This window comes from Sparus aurata, chromosome 9, assembly GCF_900880675.1.
Source record: "Sparus aurata chromosome 9, fSpaAur1.1, whole genome shotgun sequence".
NCBI lineage: Eukaryota > Metazoa > Chordata > Actinopteri > Spariformes > Sparidae > Sparus > Sparus aurata.
The window spans coordinates 29,558,378-29,573,030 of NC_044195.1; the positions used below are offsets into that span (position 1 = coordinate 29,558,378).

The window sequence follows — 14,653 nt, forward strand, 5'->3', positions numbered from 1 at the left end:
ACTTTTTGTGAAGATGTACGATTCAAATCTGTTACATTTCTAGAGTCTAATATTAAGCGTTAAATCATATTAAAGAGCTGCAACTTCCAGGGAGAGTTACTGTTTCGTGGTGTTCAGGTTTCAGGGAAATTAAGCTTTGAGAAGTTGCTTTTCTTGGAGTCTGTTTCCCCCACACACACACTCCGTCACTGGAGGCAGTGTGTTCCTCTCGACTGTGTGTTTAACTTTTTTTCTTACTGTTCATAATGGCGTAATATTTCACAGGAAGAGAAATGCCCTTATTGTGTGCGCCCATATCCAACACGACCGCCAGAATCATGTTGGCAACGTGCGTTTCTGCAAACCGCTGAGTGCTTGAAGTGGAAAAAGAAATAAGTGCCTAATAAGTCCACCCCTTCACGTGTTGGCGAGCGCGTGCGATGATCTGCAGTGGAGGGGTTTCAAACTCGTGTGTGTGTGTGTGTGTGTGTGTGTGTGTGTGTGGGTCTGCTCGTCCCTGAGGAATAAATTGGCCTACGTAAAAAAAAAAAAAAAAAACATAATCACAAACAGCAGTGATTCTATTTCTAATAGATTATCGGTATGTTTTCTTGCCTGATTCACTTGTGGCACGCAGAAATAAGTACAGCAGCTGCTGAACGAGGCCTCGGAGCTCCGTCTGAACAACTCCATTTTAGTTGGGCACCAAAAAGAAAGCGGGCGGCGCTGCGGTGCACCTCGTGGCACTCGCGCCTCCCCGGTGTGATATGGAAAGGACAGAAAAAACAGCACCGGGAGCTTGGGAGAGCTGCCAGAATGCAAGAAAGGATTTGGTTGCAACAACACACAGCTGGAGGTGTCCCGGCTTTCAGTCAAAATATCATATTTTTGTCAACATGAACGCGGCGGTTTCACGGGTAGCGCTGTTGAAAACGCAGCCTCGAACTGCGATCAGTGTCTTGGTATGTAACTCCACCACCATCGCTCCAACCTCCAGAGAAGTCAGATCATAAACATGTGATGGGAACATGATGCGACACGTATTGTAGGAATCTCGAGGACTCTCACTGAACTTATCAGTAGTTTGCAGAAACATTAACTGCCAACAGCCTACAGTACAATACCTAAAATGACCTTTTGTCTAGACTACACTGCTTCGTGTGTGAAACTGAACTTTACAACATTGTGAAGTAGAATGTCACAGCGTTGTGTATCTACAGCTAACGTGTTAGGCATCGTTAGCTATAGCATTAGCTATCATTAGCCAACGATCGATCATCGAGTCACCTGCCCAGTTGTCTCCTCTCTCCTCACAATACAACTCAGTTTCTCACTATTGTTTCTTCTAACTCTTGTCTGCTTCCTGTCCCTCTGAGACCAGAGCAGTTTTTAAAACCGTGGCCATCATATGCGTACATTTTCACCCTCATTAGTGTGAAAACGAGCTTTACAATTTCTAGTTGTATTGACGAACTTGACCCCCGTGGTGCTGCGCTCTCTTATATCCCCTATCTTGAAAACCTGTCACGTAAACGTCATAGATATATATATGTGTATATTAGAAACCGATGTGTACATCAATGAAGTAAAAACTCCTGACTCTGACTCGGGAGTTCAGTATTTAACAGTTAAGACATTGCCGCAGTATTTCACACCATAATTAATAATAGATTCTTTCACTTATCAAGACTTTTTTTTTGATATTCAGCACTTCCAAGACGCGTTTCCATCAAAAAGATGAAACGATACTGACAGTTATGGTTGATTCATGTCCGTCAGTGATTATATATCAGCGCACTGGAAAAAATGCTTATCTTGAAAGAACCAATCTTTGTTGTTCGGACATGATTTAAAGTTTGGGGGGGGGATCTGAGCCCAAGTGTCGGAAGGAAATAGGAAAGTGTTTCGCAGCGTTAACTGTCACTTTTCTCATTTTTTCCCTTTTACTACACAGGCACTCTATTTATTTCAGTTTCTTTTCCGACAGGCACTCTGAGTTTCAGCTCAGAAATGGATCCCAGGTGTAAGAGATGGAACAATAACAGTAAATGTTTTACTTTGTTAAATGGTGTGGATGTGAATGCTACAGCCTCAAATCTCAAGGGGTGTGCACAGCTGTCAGGGTTGGTGTCTTTACCTGCTCAACGGAAAAAACGATTTGTGTTTGGATAAACGTGGAAAATGTCAGAAGGAGCTATCGAACAAAAAAAAATAAAAAAATCCAATTATCATGTTGAGATTTAAACCACGCTTTAAACCGTTTTTCTACAATACCCTTAAATCTCTGTTTCACTCTGCAGGCAAATCTCCCTGACAGCCCTTATTTTAGCCTTTGACTCATGTTCGTGTTGTCGGCGTTGAGAAATTGCTTTGTCACTACAAATCTTGTTGATAGCGATGCTGATGTGTTCCAAACGTACGCACTCATGTTGCAGAAATCCAAACAGCGGCTCCTTAAGAGGGATCGGAAAAAGCAACAGCCAAATTGGTTTTATGGGTTAAAGACATACATCACTCGGGAAGACGAAAACTAACTTGCACGTCGGGGCGATTGTGTTTTGAAGTATATTGCATTCCCAAAGCACATAACTGACAAGCATGAGAAATTACCTCTCAGGTTGTACCAGTACTGTAAATCTATATCTGTACTGTGCTTTGAGGCAATCATTGTCGTATAACTAATTGAGAGTTCTGCAGAATTTTCTGTGAAGCTCAGGCCCTGTTGGCCCTGAGGTGATCATCTGGGACATTTATTCTATTATGCTTTATACTTGTTTCCATCAGAGGCTTGACATCCATAACAAAGGCTGATACGTCGCTGGCGTCCTTGTAAACTGTTCTCAGAAAGAATGTCTTTTGTGTTTCTAGTGTCGGTACCATTTCCAATTGTTACCCCCACCCTGCCGTTTTCGAGTGCCTCTCGGAACAGAGTTGCGAGGAGTAGCGACTGCGAACGCCAATCAAAAGTCACCAGTTATTGTCTAGTATGGAAGTATGGATGCTCACAATTCATTCACAACTTCACGCTATGAATCAAAGGCATCATATATAAAAAAAGAATAATGCTTAATTCCTGGCACTAGGGGTTGTGAGCAGAGGTTACAAATACAGAAAGGAGGACTGGAACGGGGAGAAAGGGCGTGAATGACAAACGAGTGGCCTTATTTAAGGGAACTTTTTGAATATGTCGGCTCCAAGACATAATACTTTTACTTTTATATGTACCTTTTAAAGCCTGCAGTATCTGTACTTCTACTAGTGTAGACAATATGTTCTGCTACCTGTGTTTATGTGCTCACATTAGCTACCCATGCTCCTACCTGCCAGTCTGCACTGATATTAGAGGAGCGATACCGAGTGCAGGAACTTCGCTGCAGATCAATTTTTGGCGACGTATGCCATCAAAGCGGTGCAACACTGAAAAACATCAAGATGGGAGAGTAATCACAGCAACAATGTAATGTTATCTAGCTAGCTAATTGGCTACGGAGATATCAGCAAACGTATGTTTTTGTTTTATGCTGGTTATAAATAACATGAGCGTGAAACATTAAAATGTTCTCATAACTTTCAGTTGGAAGTGCACCTCTGAAAACCTCCATTTGGAGGGCGCAGTGGCCCCAACACCTCACCCTACACTTCCATTCCATCAGGAATTGGGACACCCTACTTAAGGGTAGGGCTAAGTGGTACAGGGTTAATCGGTTTATTGGTATTGAGCCAAAGTGTCCTTTTTAAGTCTTCCTTGGAAACTCTTCTCCTACCTTAAATGATCGTTTACAAATCAAGCGTGCATTCGTCTTGTTCTCCGGCTGCCGTGGATGTCCAAGCTGCACATCTGTTTCTTTGTAAACAAGACATTTTAATGGCATGACGACAAGCCACGCTCTGTCTTCTTCCTTTCATATTAAAACAGTTGCTGCATCTTCCTCTTCTTTTTTTGAATGATTTTCCATCGCCCGCTGTCCAGGAGACCTTGAACAAAAATGCGAAGATATCAAACATCAAATTAGGAGCCTGGAGCAATTTCACTACATATCCCGTCTAACCGAGAGTCCACCAGCTGGTGCGGAAAGGATCTGATATTTTCCAATCATTTGTGTACACCTTAGCCAGTAGCATGATTGTGATCATAACAATGCCTCTCTCCGATGAGTGTTTTCAGCGTGTCACTAGCCTACAGGGGTGCCAATGTTTTTTGAGGCTTTCCAGATTGCTTCTTATGGCTCTCTTGGGGCCGAGGGCTTTGTTCCATCCATGCACTCCAAATGTCGAGACCTCTCATGTCGCTGCTCTTGGCTCGATGATAGCATATTTGCACAGAGAGTGCGAGCTTTGTGGTCATTCAGGAGCCTGGCAAGTAGCAGGTCCGTTTCAGCATTGGACCTCTGTTCCATGGGGTATTATCACCCGGCAGGTTGTTCAGTGCCAAGAGGGCTTTTTTCAAGTGGGGAAAGGGCATGGGTTATTACAGTTACATTAGGAAAGGTGCTGAGTCTAAGTGCCCATTATAATAAGACATCTGTGAATAGAAAATAGCATTGTAAAATATCTGACTGGTGGTTAAGAGTTCAAAGCTGAGGGCATTGACATAAAATCTGCCAGTTAAAGTTTCAACCAGGTCAGAAGACGAGCTTTTCATGGGGATTATTATACGTTTTATTGAACCTTTAGCTTGAGTACAGCACTTGTGAGGTTTTTTTATCAATAGCATCTGGAGACCCCCTGGGGATTAAACATATAGAGGTGGTTAAGGAGGCTCTTTGTCAATGAACCGGAGCTGAATATCACATTTCTTTCGGGGTGTTTTTTTTCTCGCTGCAGATTGTATGGTGGCAATTCCATTTAAGCCTCAGCCAAGTATGACTGAAACAAACATTTACAGCTAGATGCTGCGATAGTAGGTAGAGAGAGTGTTACATTGTGAGAGGACATGCTTTCTGAAGTGTTGTTGAGCCTGACAGTGATTGCACGTTGTACCTGCTCCGGGAGAGCTGTTAGCAAGCTGAACTTGACATTTGGTGCTCCCTATAGAGGACGGCATGCCATGTGAGAATATCTGCGTGAGATCAGTTAAGCACTCAATTAAGAAATTTCCGTTCACACTGGGAATGCCTGGTTAAATAAGGTTAATTAAAATAACCTGAGATTTAATTCTGCCACTTTTAAGAGAATTATGAGGATGTCTCACCATCTGGGAGAGCAGATGTATTTTTCTGCTGTGTTTAAATTAGCAGAATCTGTCACTGACATGAGCACAGATTAAACTATGTTCACAACATGTTCGATGCACATTCATGTGAGTCACATAGACTCGCATACTGTGGAGGTGAAATATCTTGCATGCATTGCTGTCGAGTCAAACAATTTTCCAAAAGACCACAACGCATGAAGTGAGACAAATAAATGAACAAGCCCCACATAGTTCATCTGTGAACATCAAAGATAGACATCTCTGACGTTCATCTTCGGCCACTAATTCCAATTTCACCGTACCTTCTGGACTCGGGCTCTTTCTGCGCTACAGTGTTTGCCTTAGTTAATGCTTCATTAAACATTTTATAAATGTTTAAAACTATAAGCCCAGAAGCTGCTATGCAGCCACAACTGAAGCAAATCTGCATCTCAGGTTTCACTTAATTACATTAACCAGCTGGCACAGTAACAAGTGTTATATAAGGTGTCGCTTCTATATCCAGTCATCATATCAGCTCTCTGTGTTCTCTTGATGAAATGGCCCTGTTGTGCCTTTGTGTATGCATGGTTGGAAGACAGCTTTGACAGTTCCTCAGAGAGAGAGAGTCAAGGATATATTTGCTTACTGGTGCTCAGATCAAATAACTAGCAACGTCATGCTCTGGAAGAATGTGCATCCACAGTGAGAGTTGTCTAAGATAAATTGGGTTTTCAGACTCGCCACAGGTAATCCTTCTATTTCTTTGCCCGCTTTACATGTGCACTTGGGCTGAAGGTGACGACTAATAAAACCACTGATACATTCACATGTACATGTCATAGGTTATGTACCATATTGACATTTCCGCAATATGTGTTGTTCACATTTATGACCTGACTTTTGTACCTTGCCAAGCCAATGACCACCGTTCGAGACTGCGTTACAACATTCGCATGTTGTGTGAAACCACAGGATATTTTTAAGCAGACCTCGGAACAGTTTCCAGCCTTGTTTGTCGCGACAAAACTGCGTGTTTTTGATCTTGTAAGATGATCATTTCCAAGTGTTTATCATGCCCAAACCTAACTAGACTGTGAGCACAGTGTTGTCGCATCATAGAATTGAACCCTAAATCAAAAGAAGCATCAAGTTGCAACATCAAGAAATAGTTTGCAGAAACGTACATTACCAACATTTATCCTGGTAATTTGGCCGAGACTAGAACTTGACCGGTGGAGCAGTAATATTCAAATTTGAGTGTATGAGGTCCAAATCTTGTGTTTGTTTGTCATTATTCCGAATATTTTTCGCAACACTTGAAAGTTATAGTTTATTATCAAAGATGATGATGAACTTGGCAATAAAAACTAAAATCATACAAAAACAATATGTTGAACTTGGATTAAGAAAAGTAAGGATCAACAAAGATAAACAAAACACAAAGCATCTTATCTTTAATGAATGCAGTTTTGTTTTGCATGTCTGAAGATGTGAGCAGATACCGACATATCCGTGATAAGGTGGGATAATATAGGATTTTGGTATCTCAGTCAGGCTCGAGTGTCTCTTAAAGCTGACGTAGCCGATTTTACAGATGGGTAATAATGCGTGATTTTTCACCCTAAGCTCTCCAGATACACCCGGCAGAGACAAACTGAGTCTGAGTCTTCTTTTGGGACCGCACGACATTCCAAAACAGAGTGTAATCAGATGATTTCATGTTATTCATCATCAAAATAACTACAGCGTATGTGTTTTTGTTTTATTAAATAGCCCCTCGAACAACTTCAGTCACAAGGCCGGATTCTAAAATAGCCTCTACTACTGGAAATGTTTTGCTCATTAATTGGGATGACTGTGGCTTTTGCAAATATCTTCAGTATCTAACCATAACGAGTTCAAGGTTTTCACTAGTAATTTGAATTTATCTCTACAGCAAACTTGGAATAAAACATCAGCTGTGCTTCTTTTACCCTGAAATTAATAAGGTCATACTCATGGTAACAGGTCCCGACAGTATAAATAATGATTTTTTTTTTTTCCCTTTAACAACAACATTTCCAGCTCTTGTCGGCCGGAATTGGGTCGAAAATTTAGACCTATTTTTCTTTGAAATGCAAAAAAGCCTATGTACGTGAGGTCGCTTTTCGTAAGCAATCAGTTCAGGTAGACTAATAGCCCCAAGCTCCAGTCTACAGTCTCAGGCCCATGTGACTCTTTTGATTTGATTCAGGATGCGTTGTTGGAGTCATTTGAGGTCCCTAACAGAGCCTGAATCGGATCATGTCCCAGGTTTGCCCGTCTGCAGGACAGTGCCCCGGGAGTCGGCCTCGTCGTGCACAAACAAATATTACAGGAAAAACATAGAGACAACGAAAAAACACGACGGATGTAGGTGCTTCCATAAAGGGTAGAAAACGATGTGAATCATATGCCGTGGCCTCTGCAGTCATTAGATATCACCTTCACTGAACACCTGTGGAAGACTTTGCATTAAGCATCGCTCTCCAACACCGTCATCACGACACCACATGAAGAAAAACCTTGGTTCACCCCTCCAGAGACTCGTGTTTCATAAATGCATTTCATCATTTTGGCAGCTAAGGACAAGAATGTGAACAAGCATTGTCTTTTTAAAGAGCACAGTATGTGATCAAAGTGTGTGTATCGTGCCGAGGGGAGCCATGACTAATGGTGGACGCTCATTACGAACGACCCTGAATGGGGCTCGGGTCAGAGTTGCTCGAGGGCCGAATAGAGAAACACTTAGTCACTCATGTCTCTTGTTGGCTTTGGTCCTCCAGGTTTTGATGACCGGGACACAGACCTGTTCCTGTGCGACACCAACACATGCAAGTTCGATGGGGAGTGTCTAAGAATTGGGAACATGGTGACGTGCATTTGTGACTTCAAGGTAAGAACAATGACAATTTTCTGGTGTACTGCATTAGTGTACTGCTTTTATTTTTTTCTGACATTTGGTGTTAATTGACTGTTTGACAAATCCTTCTGTGATCAGCGATTGTCTAGTCATAGCTTTGCCACTGTTGCATTGTGTAATGTGAAGTGAAGTTCTAGCAAGATTTGGATTTCTTTGCGTTTTGAAGCGGTGTCCGTGGAGCTGTAGCAAGAACAGCAATCGCTTTGAAGAATGAAGGGTGATATCGCCTTTAAAAGACATTTTAAAACCAAGAACACGAGAGCTGAAGTGTAAGAAATGGATTAAAAAGAAAGAAAGATTTTATCTGCGCTAGTTAAGATGTTATCTTTAGCATTGCTAACCAGCTTAAGTGTGCTCAAGTGTTAATTCAAAGGCTTTTAATTAAGAATGCATTACTTTGGTGATGCAGAAAAGCTCACCTCAGTTTTTCTTTATTTAATTACTGAGTTAGAAATGCAAATCTGCCACTATTACCACTGTTAACTAAATATCTGTGATAGGCTGATGCTGAGTGTGGGTGGCACGGTTTAGCGAAAGCTCAAAGGAGAGCTCGCAAGTGTTGCGGGTTGCTACAGAAAACACTTTTCTTTGCTATTCACAGAGCAGAAAGTGCTCAAAAAAACATCCTAAAAATGTTATATACTTCAGAAAGCACTGCATATGTTAATAAAGAATCTACTGGAAACATATGTTGAGTTGAAAGGCACTAGAGTGAAATAATATTTTAAAGAGTTATAATCATCTCGATCGAAGTCCATTGTCGTGATTGGACGATATTAATCCCAAGAGGGGCTGGCTGCAGAGTCTGAGTCCAGTTAATGGCCCCCCTGTGGAAACCCCGCGTCCCTATCCTGGACTGCTGTACGCCGTCCGCATTCATAAACAAGATTGCCACTGATGAGACCAAAGACTGAAAGGCCCTCGTTAATGGCATAAATCTTGGGAAATATGCCGTTCTCGATAATGACTCATACTTAACTTTACGACCAGACCTGTAATAAAAAAGGAGCAAACCAGCCGGCTGAGTATTGATTTTGGTGTAACGTTTGCAAGCTTTGCAGACTAATATGCTATGCAGAGACCGAGATAAATGAAGCCACTGAGATCTGAAGATGTAGCATGTGTTCTCATCTGTCGCTTTTATCAGCGCGTCATCAGCGCCCAGGCACTAGGCATGCTGACACTCGATTGGTCACCAGTTTTTTATCTCAATTTTGTACTTCCCCGGGAGGAAACGTTAACAGAGGCCTGCAGATAAATGACATTACAGCTCCATTCCTCTTCAGGAGATCTCACACTGATACGGCTGTCGCTGTGCATCGAGGCGCTCTCTATGCTCTCAGAAAAGAGCAGGTCATACCGTGATTTCGAGCTTAATACCTCTGGTCTGAGGTCAGCTCGGCTATACATCTTATGTTTGTTTGTGTGTGGGGGCGTCCTGATGTCAGTGTCATTATTTCATCAGTCAACATAAACATGACCTTCCTGGCCCTGAAATCGTTGCCGTGCCCTGAAATAATCAGTCACTCCCAATCAGCGTCAAATAAACAGATCCAAGGGTTTTCTTCCTGTAGGCAGTTTGCTCGTCAGAGCAGGCACGAAAGTTGAAATAAATTCTCATCCTGGATGGATTTTCTTTGTTCTAAGAGAATCTACGGCTGGGTGCGCACACGCTCTCACACAGAAAAAAAAAAAAAAAACCCAGGAAAGAGACATGCAAGGGGCTCTGTGAAGAGGAAGTGAGTTTGCTGTGGTGGAATCAATGGACACTATTCATTGCCAAGATGCATTAGATTCGCCTCACACTGACTCTTGAAAGAGCCGAGACTTTGACTCACTAGCCGGAGTCAAACTGCTTCAAAGCAACACGCTCTCTACTACCTGAAAATGAGTTGTTGTTTTTTTTGGTTTTTTTGTCAGCTCACACACAACACCCTGACTAATCACATCACATTTCTTTGTAATTCATCTCACAATTGCTGCTGGGAAAAGCTATTGCTGCCAGTTTGGTTTTGTTAATGTCAGGTCACAGTGCTGATTCCCAAAACGGTCGTCCATTCTAAAAATGTGTGCGCTCGTGGCGCTGTGAAACACTTCAGCTAAAACCGTCCACCAAAGGGTAAATGGCACATTTCATTGCTTTCTCTAATGGTGCTTTGTATTAAAGCTACTCTCTGAGTAAATACTACTCTCTGTACTGTACGCAGCTCAGATTTTCTTCTGTATCTTCTTTTGTATAGGTTTTGGAACAGACGACCTGTGAAAGTACAGAGTTTGAGATGATTGCTGTTCAAATACAGGAATCAGAGGAAAGTAGTAAATTGCCAACAGATATGTTTGCTGTTATTGACTTTTCCTTCTGAAGCAACCTTCATGAAATTGGATTTTTAAACTCATAACTCTGACAACCAAGAGCACACTCACCAAGTTCATTAACAAACATCAAACCCACTAATTACCAAGACCAAAGAATACCGTAATAAAATCTGTACAAGCACTTCTCAAAAATTATGTTGATTTTAAGTAATTTTAGTGAGTTAGGAATGAACACAATAATATTTCCTGACTAAACATCTTGTGAAACGTAGATGATACCGTTTTACTCTTCAAGAGCATAATCAGGAACATATTCCACAGATGGATGCAGGTCTGGAATAGGAAACAGTACACAGTATATAACTAATTTGTCAGTAATATGTCTTTAACATTATCATTTAACAATAGAGCCCGACCAGTATGCCAGTTTTTTGTTTTTTTTTATAGGCTGATATCACAGATATATCGCTATTGACGTATGTAACGTAAGATGACATGTACCAATTTGATAACCACATTTAAGGCATCACTGCAAATAAATGTGGGTATATCAGCTGAAATAAGGATACAACCAGGGTTGACGTAGGATTCATTTGAATGTTGAACTTTTAAATCACAAAACTGAAAACATCTGTGACACCGGTTGCCCCTGTGGTTGCTTATTATCGTTTATTGAAACAATATATATATAAACCTTTTGTTTATTCATGTGTTCAAGTTAATTACCGTGACGATAACCCAACATGGCGCTAAAAAGGCCAACAGTAGACAAATTAATTGCATCAACTTGGAAGACAAACACACAAACACACAGCTAATAATTCAAGCACATCTTTTGAGAGCAGGAAGTCAGACAGCTCGGCATGCAGTTTTATGAGGATGGTTTGTTTACAAGTTAGATACTAGATTGCTGCAGATTGCGAGTGGAATATCTGTAAAACCTTCCAAGGTTTATGGAGAGTCCCGCGGAAGATTTTGCAGATGAATGGGAGACAGGTGTTAACACAGCAGATGTGAGTGATGCGATGGGTCATTTGTGTCAGCATTACTTACAGCTCGATGATGCTGACCACAGGCCGGGGTCAAAAAGTACTTCCAGTCCTCCAGATGGGATGGATTTAGTACATGTGTCCATAAACTAATTACAAGAAAGTTCAGCCAAAAACTGCAATTTAAAAAAAAAAAATTCAGGGGTTGGCACCCTCCACCACACAGCCTGCAGGAGGACATCTTTGGGTTTAACTCTAGAGTGGCGCAGTCTTGTTTGAAATGATATGCAGATAAACAAGACAAATGCACCCAACTTTATATAGAGATTATGTTTCTGCCATTTTTTTAGGCTCTTGCTTGCTCATGGTGATGTTGCTTGATAATCCAGCCCTGTTACTGGCTACAGGCCATGTAGGGAGGATGCTTGCTGTGGAGTGGTAGAGGACATCCAGCTTGTTAACGGTTTCCTTGGGACTATGATGATACCTCGGGTTGGCTTCATCAGAAAAACAAACCATCAAAGTCGACCGTGAAAGCAGCTTATCGTGACCCATAATCACATTCCTTGTAGGCCGGTGAACTCTAGTGGCCGTAGTAGTTATTACAGTAGCAAGGAAGGAATTGAGGCGGGGTAGAAAAAAAGGGCGTACAGGTAAGGGCAAAAGTCAATAGTGAGTTATTTTGACTTACTAACATAGCTATGTCATGTATGTTAACTAGAGTTACATAACTAAGAAAGTTATTGTTAGCCAAACCACAACATTTTCCTAAACCTAACCAAATAGTTTTCTTGCCTAAACTTCATAAGTTAGTTTGATTGCCTAAACCTAAGCAGGTAGTTTTTTTTCCTAAATCTAACCAAGTAGTTATAATACCTAAACTTTACCAAGTAACTTGAGTGCCTTAACCTAATGAGTTATTTTGAGTGCCTAAACCTAACCAAAAAAAAACAAGTGTACGCACTTAAGTGTGAGCCTGTCATTGTTCTGCTGCAATGTTCTTGTTGTTTTGGGAGCCGTGATCCTTTTAGGATTCACAGGCAGTCAACCTATGCAGCCATTTAGGTGTGAAGAGGTGTTGTGACTGACACAATAAGAAGACAAAGAAGAAGAAAACAAAGTTGTTTTTGTGGTCGTGCAGGCAAGCACATTAACTGAAAAGTACATGAATGATTCACTCACGTTTGACCAGAAAAATCAGGAAGCCAGAGTCACTGAATGTGTGCAGCGCCATTATTTCGTATGAATGCCTGTTACAAAAAATGCACAATAGCTCAGGTCCAGTCCATCACTCTGCTAATAAAAATGCAATGTCATGAAGAAAAAATAGTAATTGTTCTGACTGCGGGCTTCAAGAATGAGGTTTCACCCACATTCAAAATGCATTACAGGAAATATCTACCACAATGTGAGAGTGCAGGGAAGTGTTTAAATGGTAGTTAGATTTAAATGAAAAGGCAATAAAGTCAACATAACTCAGAGAATTTTATGTCTCTTCCTTCTGGCTGTTTTTTTTTTTTTTTTCCACAACACAAATGCTCCAAAGATTTCACTTGATACTGCTGCAAACAGTGTGTTAAAACATCACTGTGTCGCCTCCCTGAGTGTGTGTAAATAAAATGGAGATTGCAGTCATCGCAGTAATCATAAGTTAACTCCCCAGCAATGCATAGATCCAACACAGATGGAACACCGGCAGTCCAAAATGCATATTAAACAGATATGCTAAATAAAAGCATTCTCTAGTTGGACCCAAATCTAGGCCAATCGCACTATTACCTTTGAAACTGTTGCTGGTGGTTGCTCACCCAAATACTAGAAACAACCTGCGTATTTGTTTTTGACAAGTGACCTTGTCGGTATGCAAATAATGTATGCTGCCTTTTAACAGCAAGGACAGAAGAAACATAAGACTTGTTCTGCTGCAGAAGGAGGTTTTATGCGGGTGGTCGGACTTCATCTTCCCTCTTCTACCAACTGCCCATGCTGGTGTCTTATAACAGTTACCGTGAGCTTTTCCTGACTTTAACCACGTAGTTTGTCTTCTAGACCTGTCTCAACTGTAACCATAGAGATGGCAGATCAGGAAACAGTCCTATGTTGTCATTTTAAGCCTGACTCTGAGTAGAGATGGAGAGATGTTGGTACCCAGATACAACTAATCTCACTGGACTAAACATCTAAATCTGGCGTTCAGTTTCTAGTATTTAATTTTTCTGTCTACCTAAAATGCTGTTGGTTACACAGTTCAATCCAAAATGAAACAGACTGTTTAGTATGGTAACCACGATGTACATGTATGTGAATACTGAATGATGAATCGCTGATTAATTGTGTCCGCGGACGCAGACAGCCGGCTGGACAACAGACGCGGTTCTGTATCGGAGGGAGGGCTCTGCATTAGAGGCAGACTAATACATCAACTGATAATAGCTTTTTGCAGATGCATCAGTACTATATATGTGTCAGCTGACCATAAAGTGCAGTGCAGAAATGCCCAACTAGGTTTGAGATAGAGAGACAATCTCACACATTTGTCAACCAGTTTCACTGTCATGGTCAAAATGAGAGATCCCTGTCAAAATTGTTTCTTTATGTTACGTGTTTATGTCAAATTAAATCACCATTGGCCGATGTATTATCACATTTTTTTCAACTCCCAAATAAGAATTACTGTATTAACCTTAAAAATCCTTTGTATCAGGTTGTAGTCTGTATACACTGATGTGTTGACACATTCAGATGTAAAGCTCCCCTCCAGACAAGTTATAACATTTTTAAGGACAACTAGGGACAAACAGCTGTTTGTGTGGTGTTAAAACCAGATGTATTTTAAGGAGACCTGCAGACATTTCCAGTCAAAGTCAAAGTCAAAATTGGCGAAAACAATGCCAGCTGTGATTCTAGCGACCAAAACAGGTATTTTAAACCAAACCAGAATTTGTTTCCTGACCCTAACCAAGCGATTTTTGTGCATAAGTCTAACCAGAGCATGAGCACAGTACTGTTCTAAAAAGTTAAATAAATAGTTTAATCTAAACAAGCGTAAAGTGGCAACATAAAGAAACTTTCAGTTCATCTGTGGTTTAGATAAATTGACTAACATTTATTCTGGTGATTGAGCCACAATGTTTTCCTAAACCTATTCAGGTGTTGTTGCCTAAACAAGGACACTTCGACATGCAGCTAGGAAGAGCCGGGATTTCAAACCAGAGACCTTCTGATTACTGGGCGACCTGCTCTACCTCCTGA

At 41.1% G+C, this 14,653-nt stretch overlaps 1 protein-coding gene across 3 annotated transcripts in view; it reads left to right on the forward strand.

Moving 5' to 3' along the window:
- tmeff2a (transmembrane protein with EGF-like and two follistatin-like domains 2a) overlaps nucleotides 1-14,653 on the forward strand; it is a 124,440-nt gene that overhangs the window by 6,806 nt on the left and 102,981 nt on the right. For all 3 annotated transcript variants that reach the window (XM_030428888.1, XM_030428889.1, XM_030428887.1), the window contains exon 2: nucleotides 7,960-8,069. In XM_030428888.1, coding sequence (XP_030284748.1) covers nucleotides 7,960-8,069 — 110 coding nt within the window. The remainder of the gene's footprint in view (nucleotides 1-7,959; nucleotides 8,070-14,653) is intronic.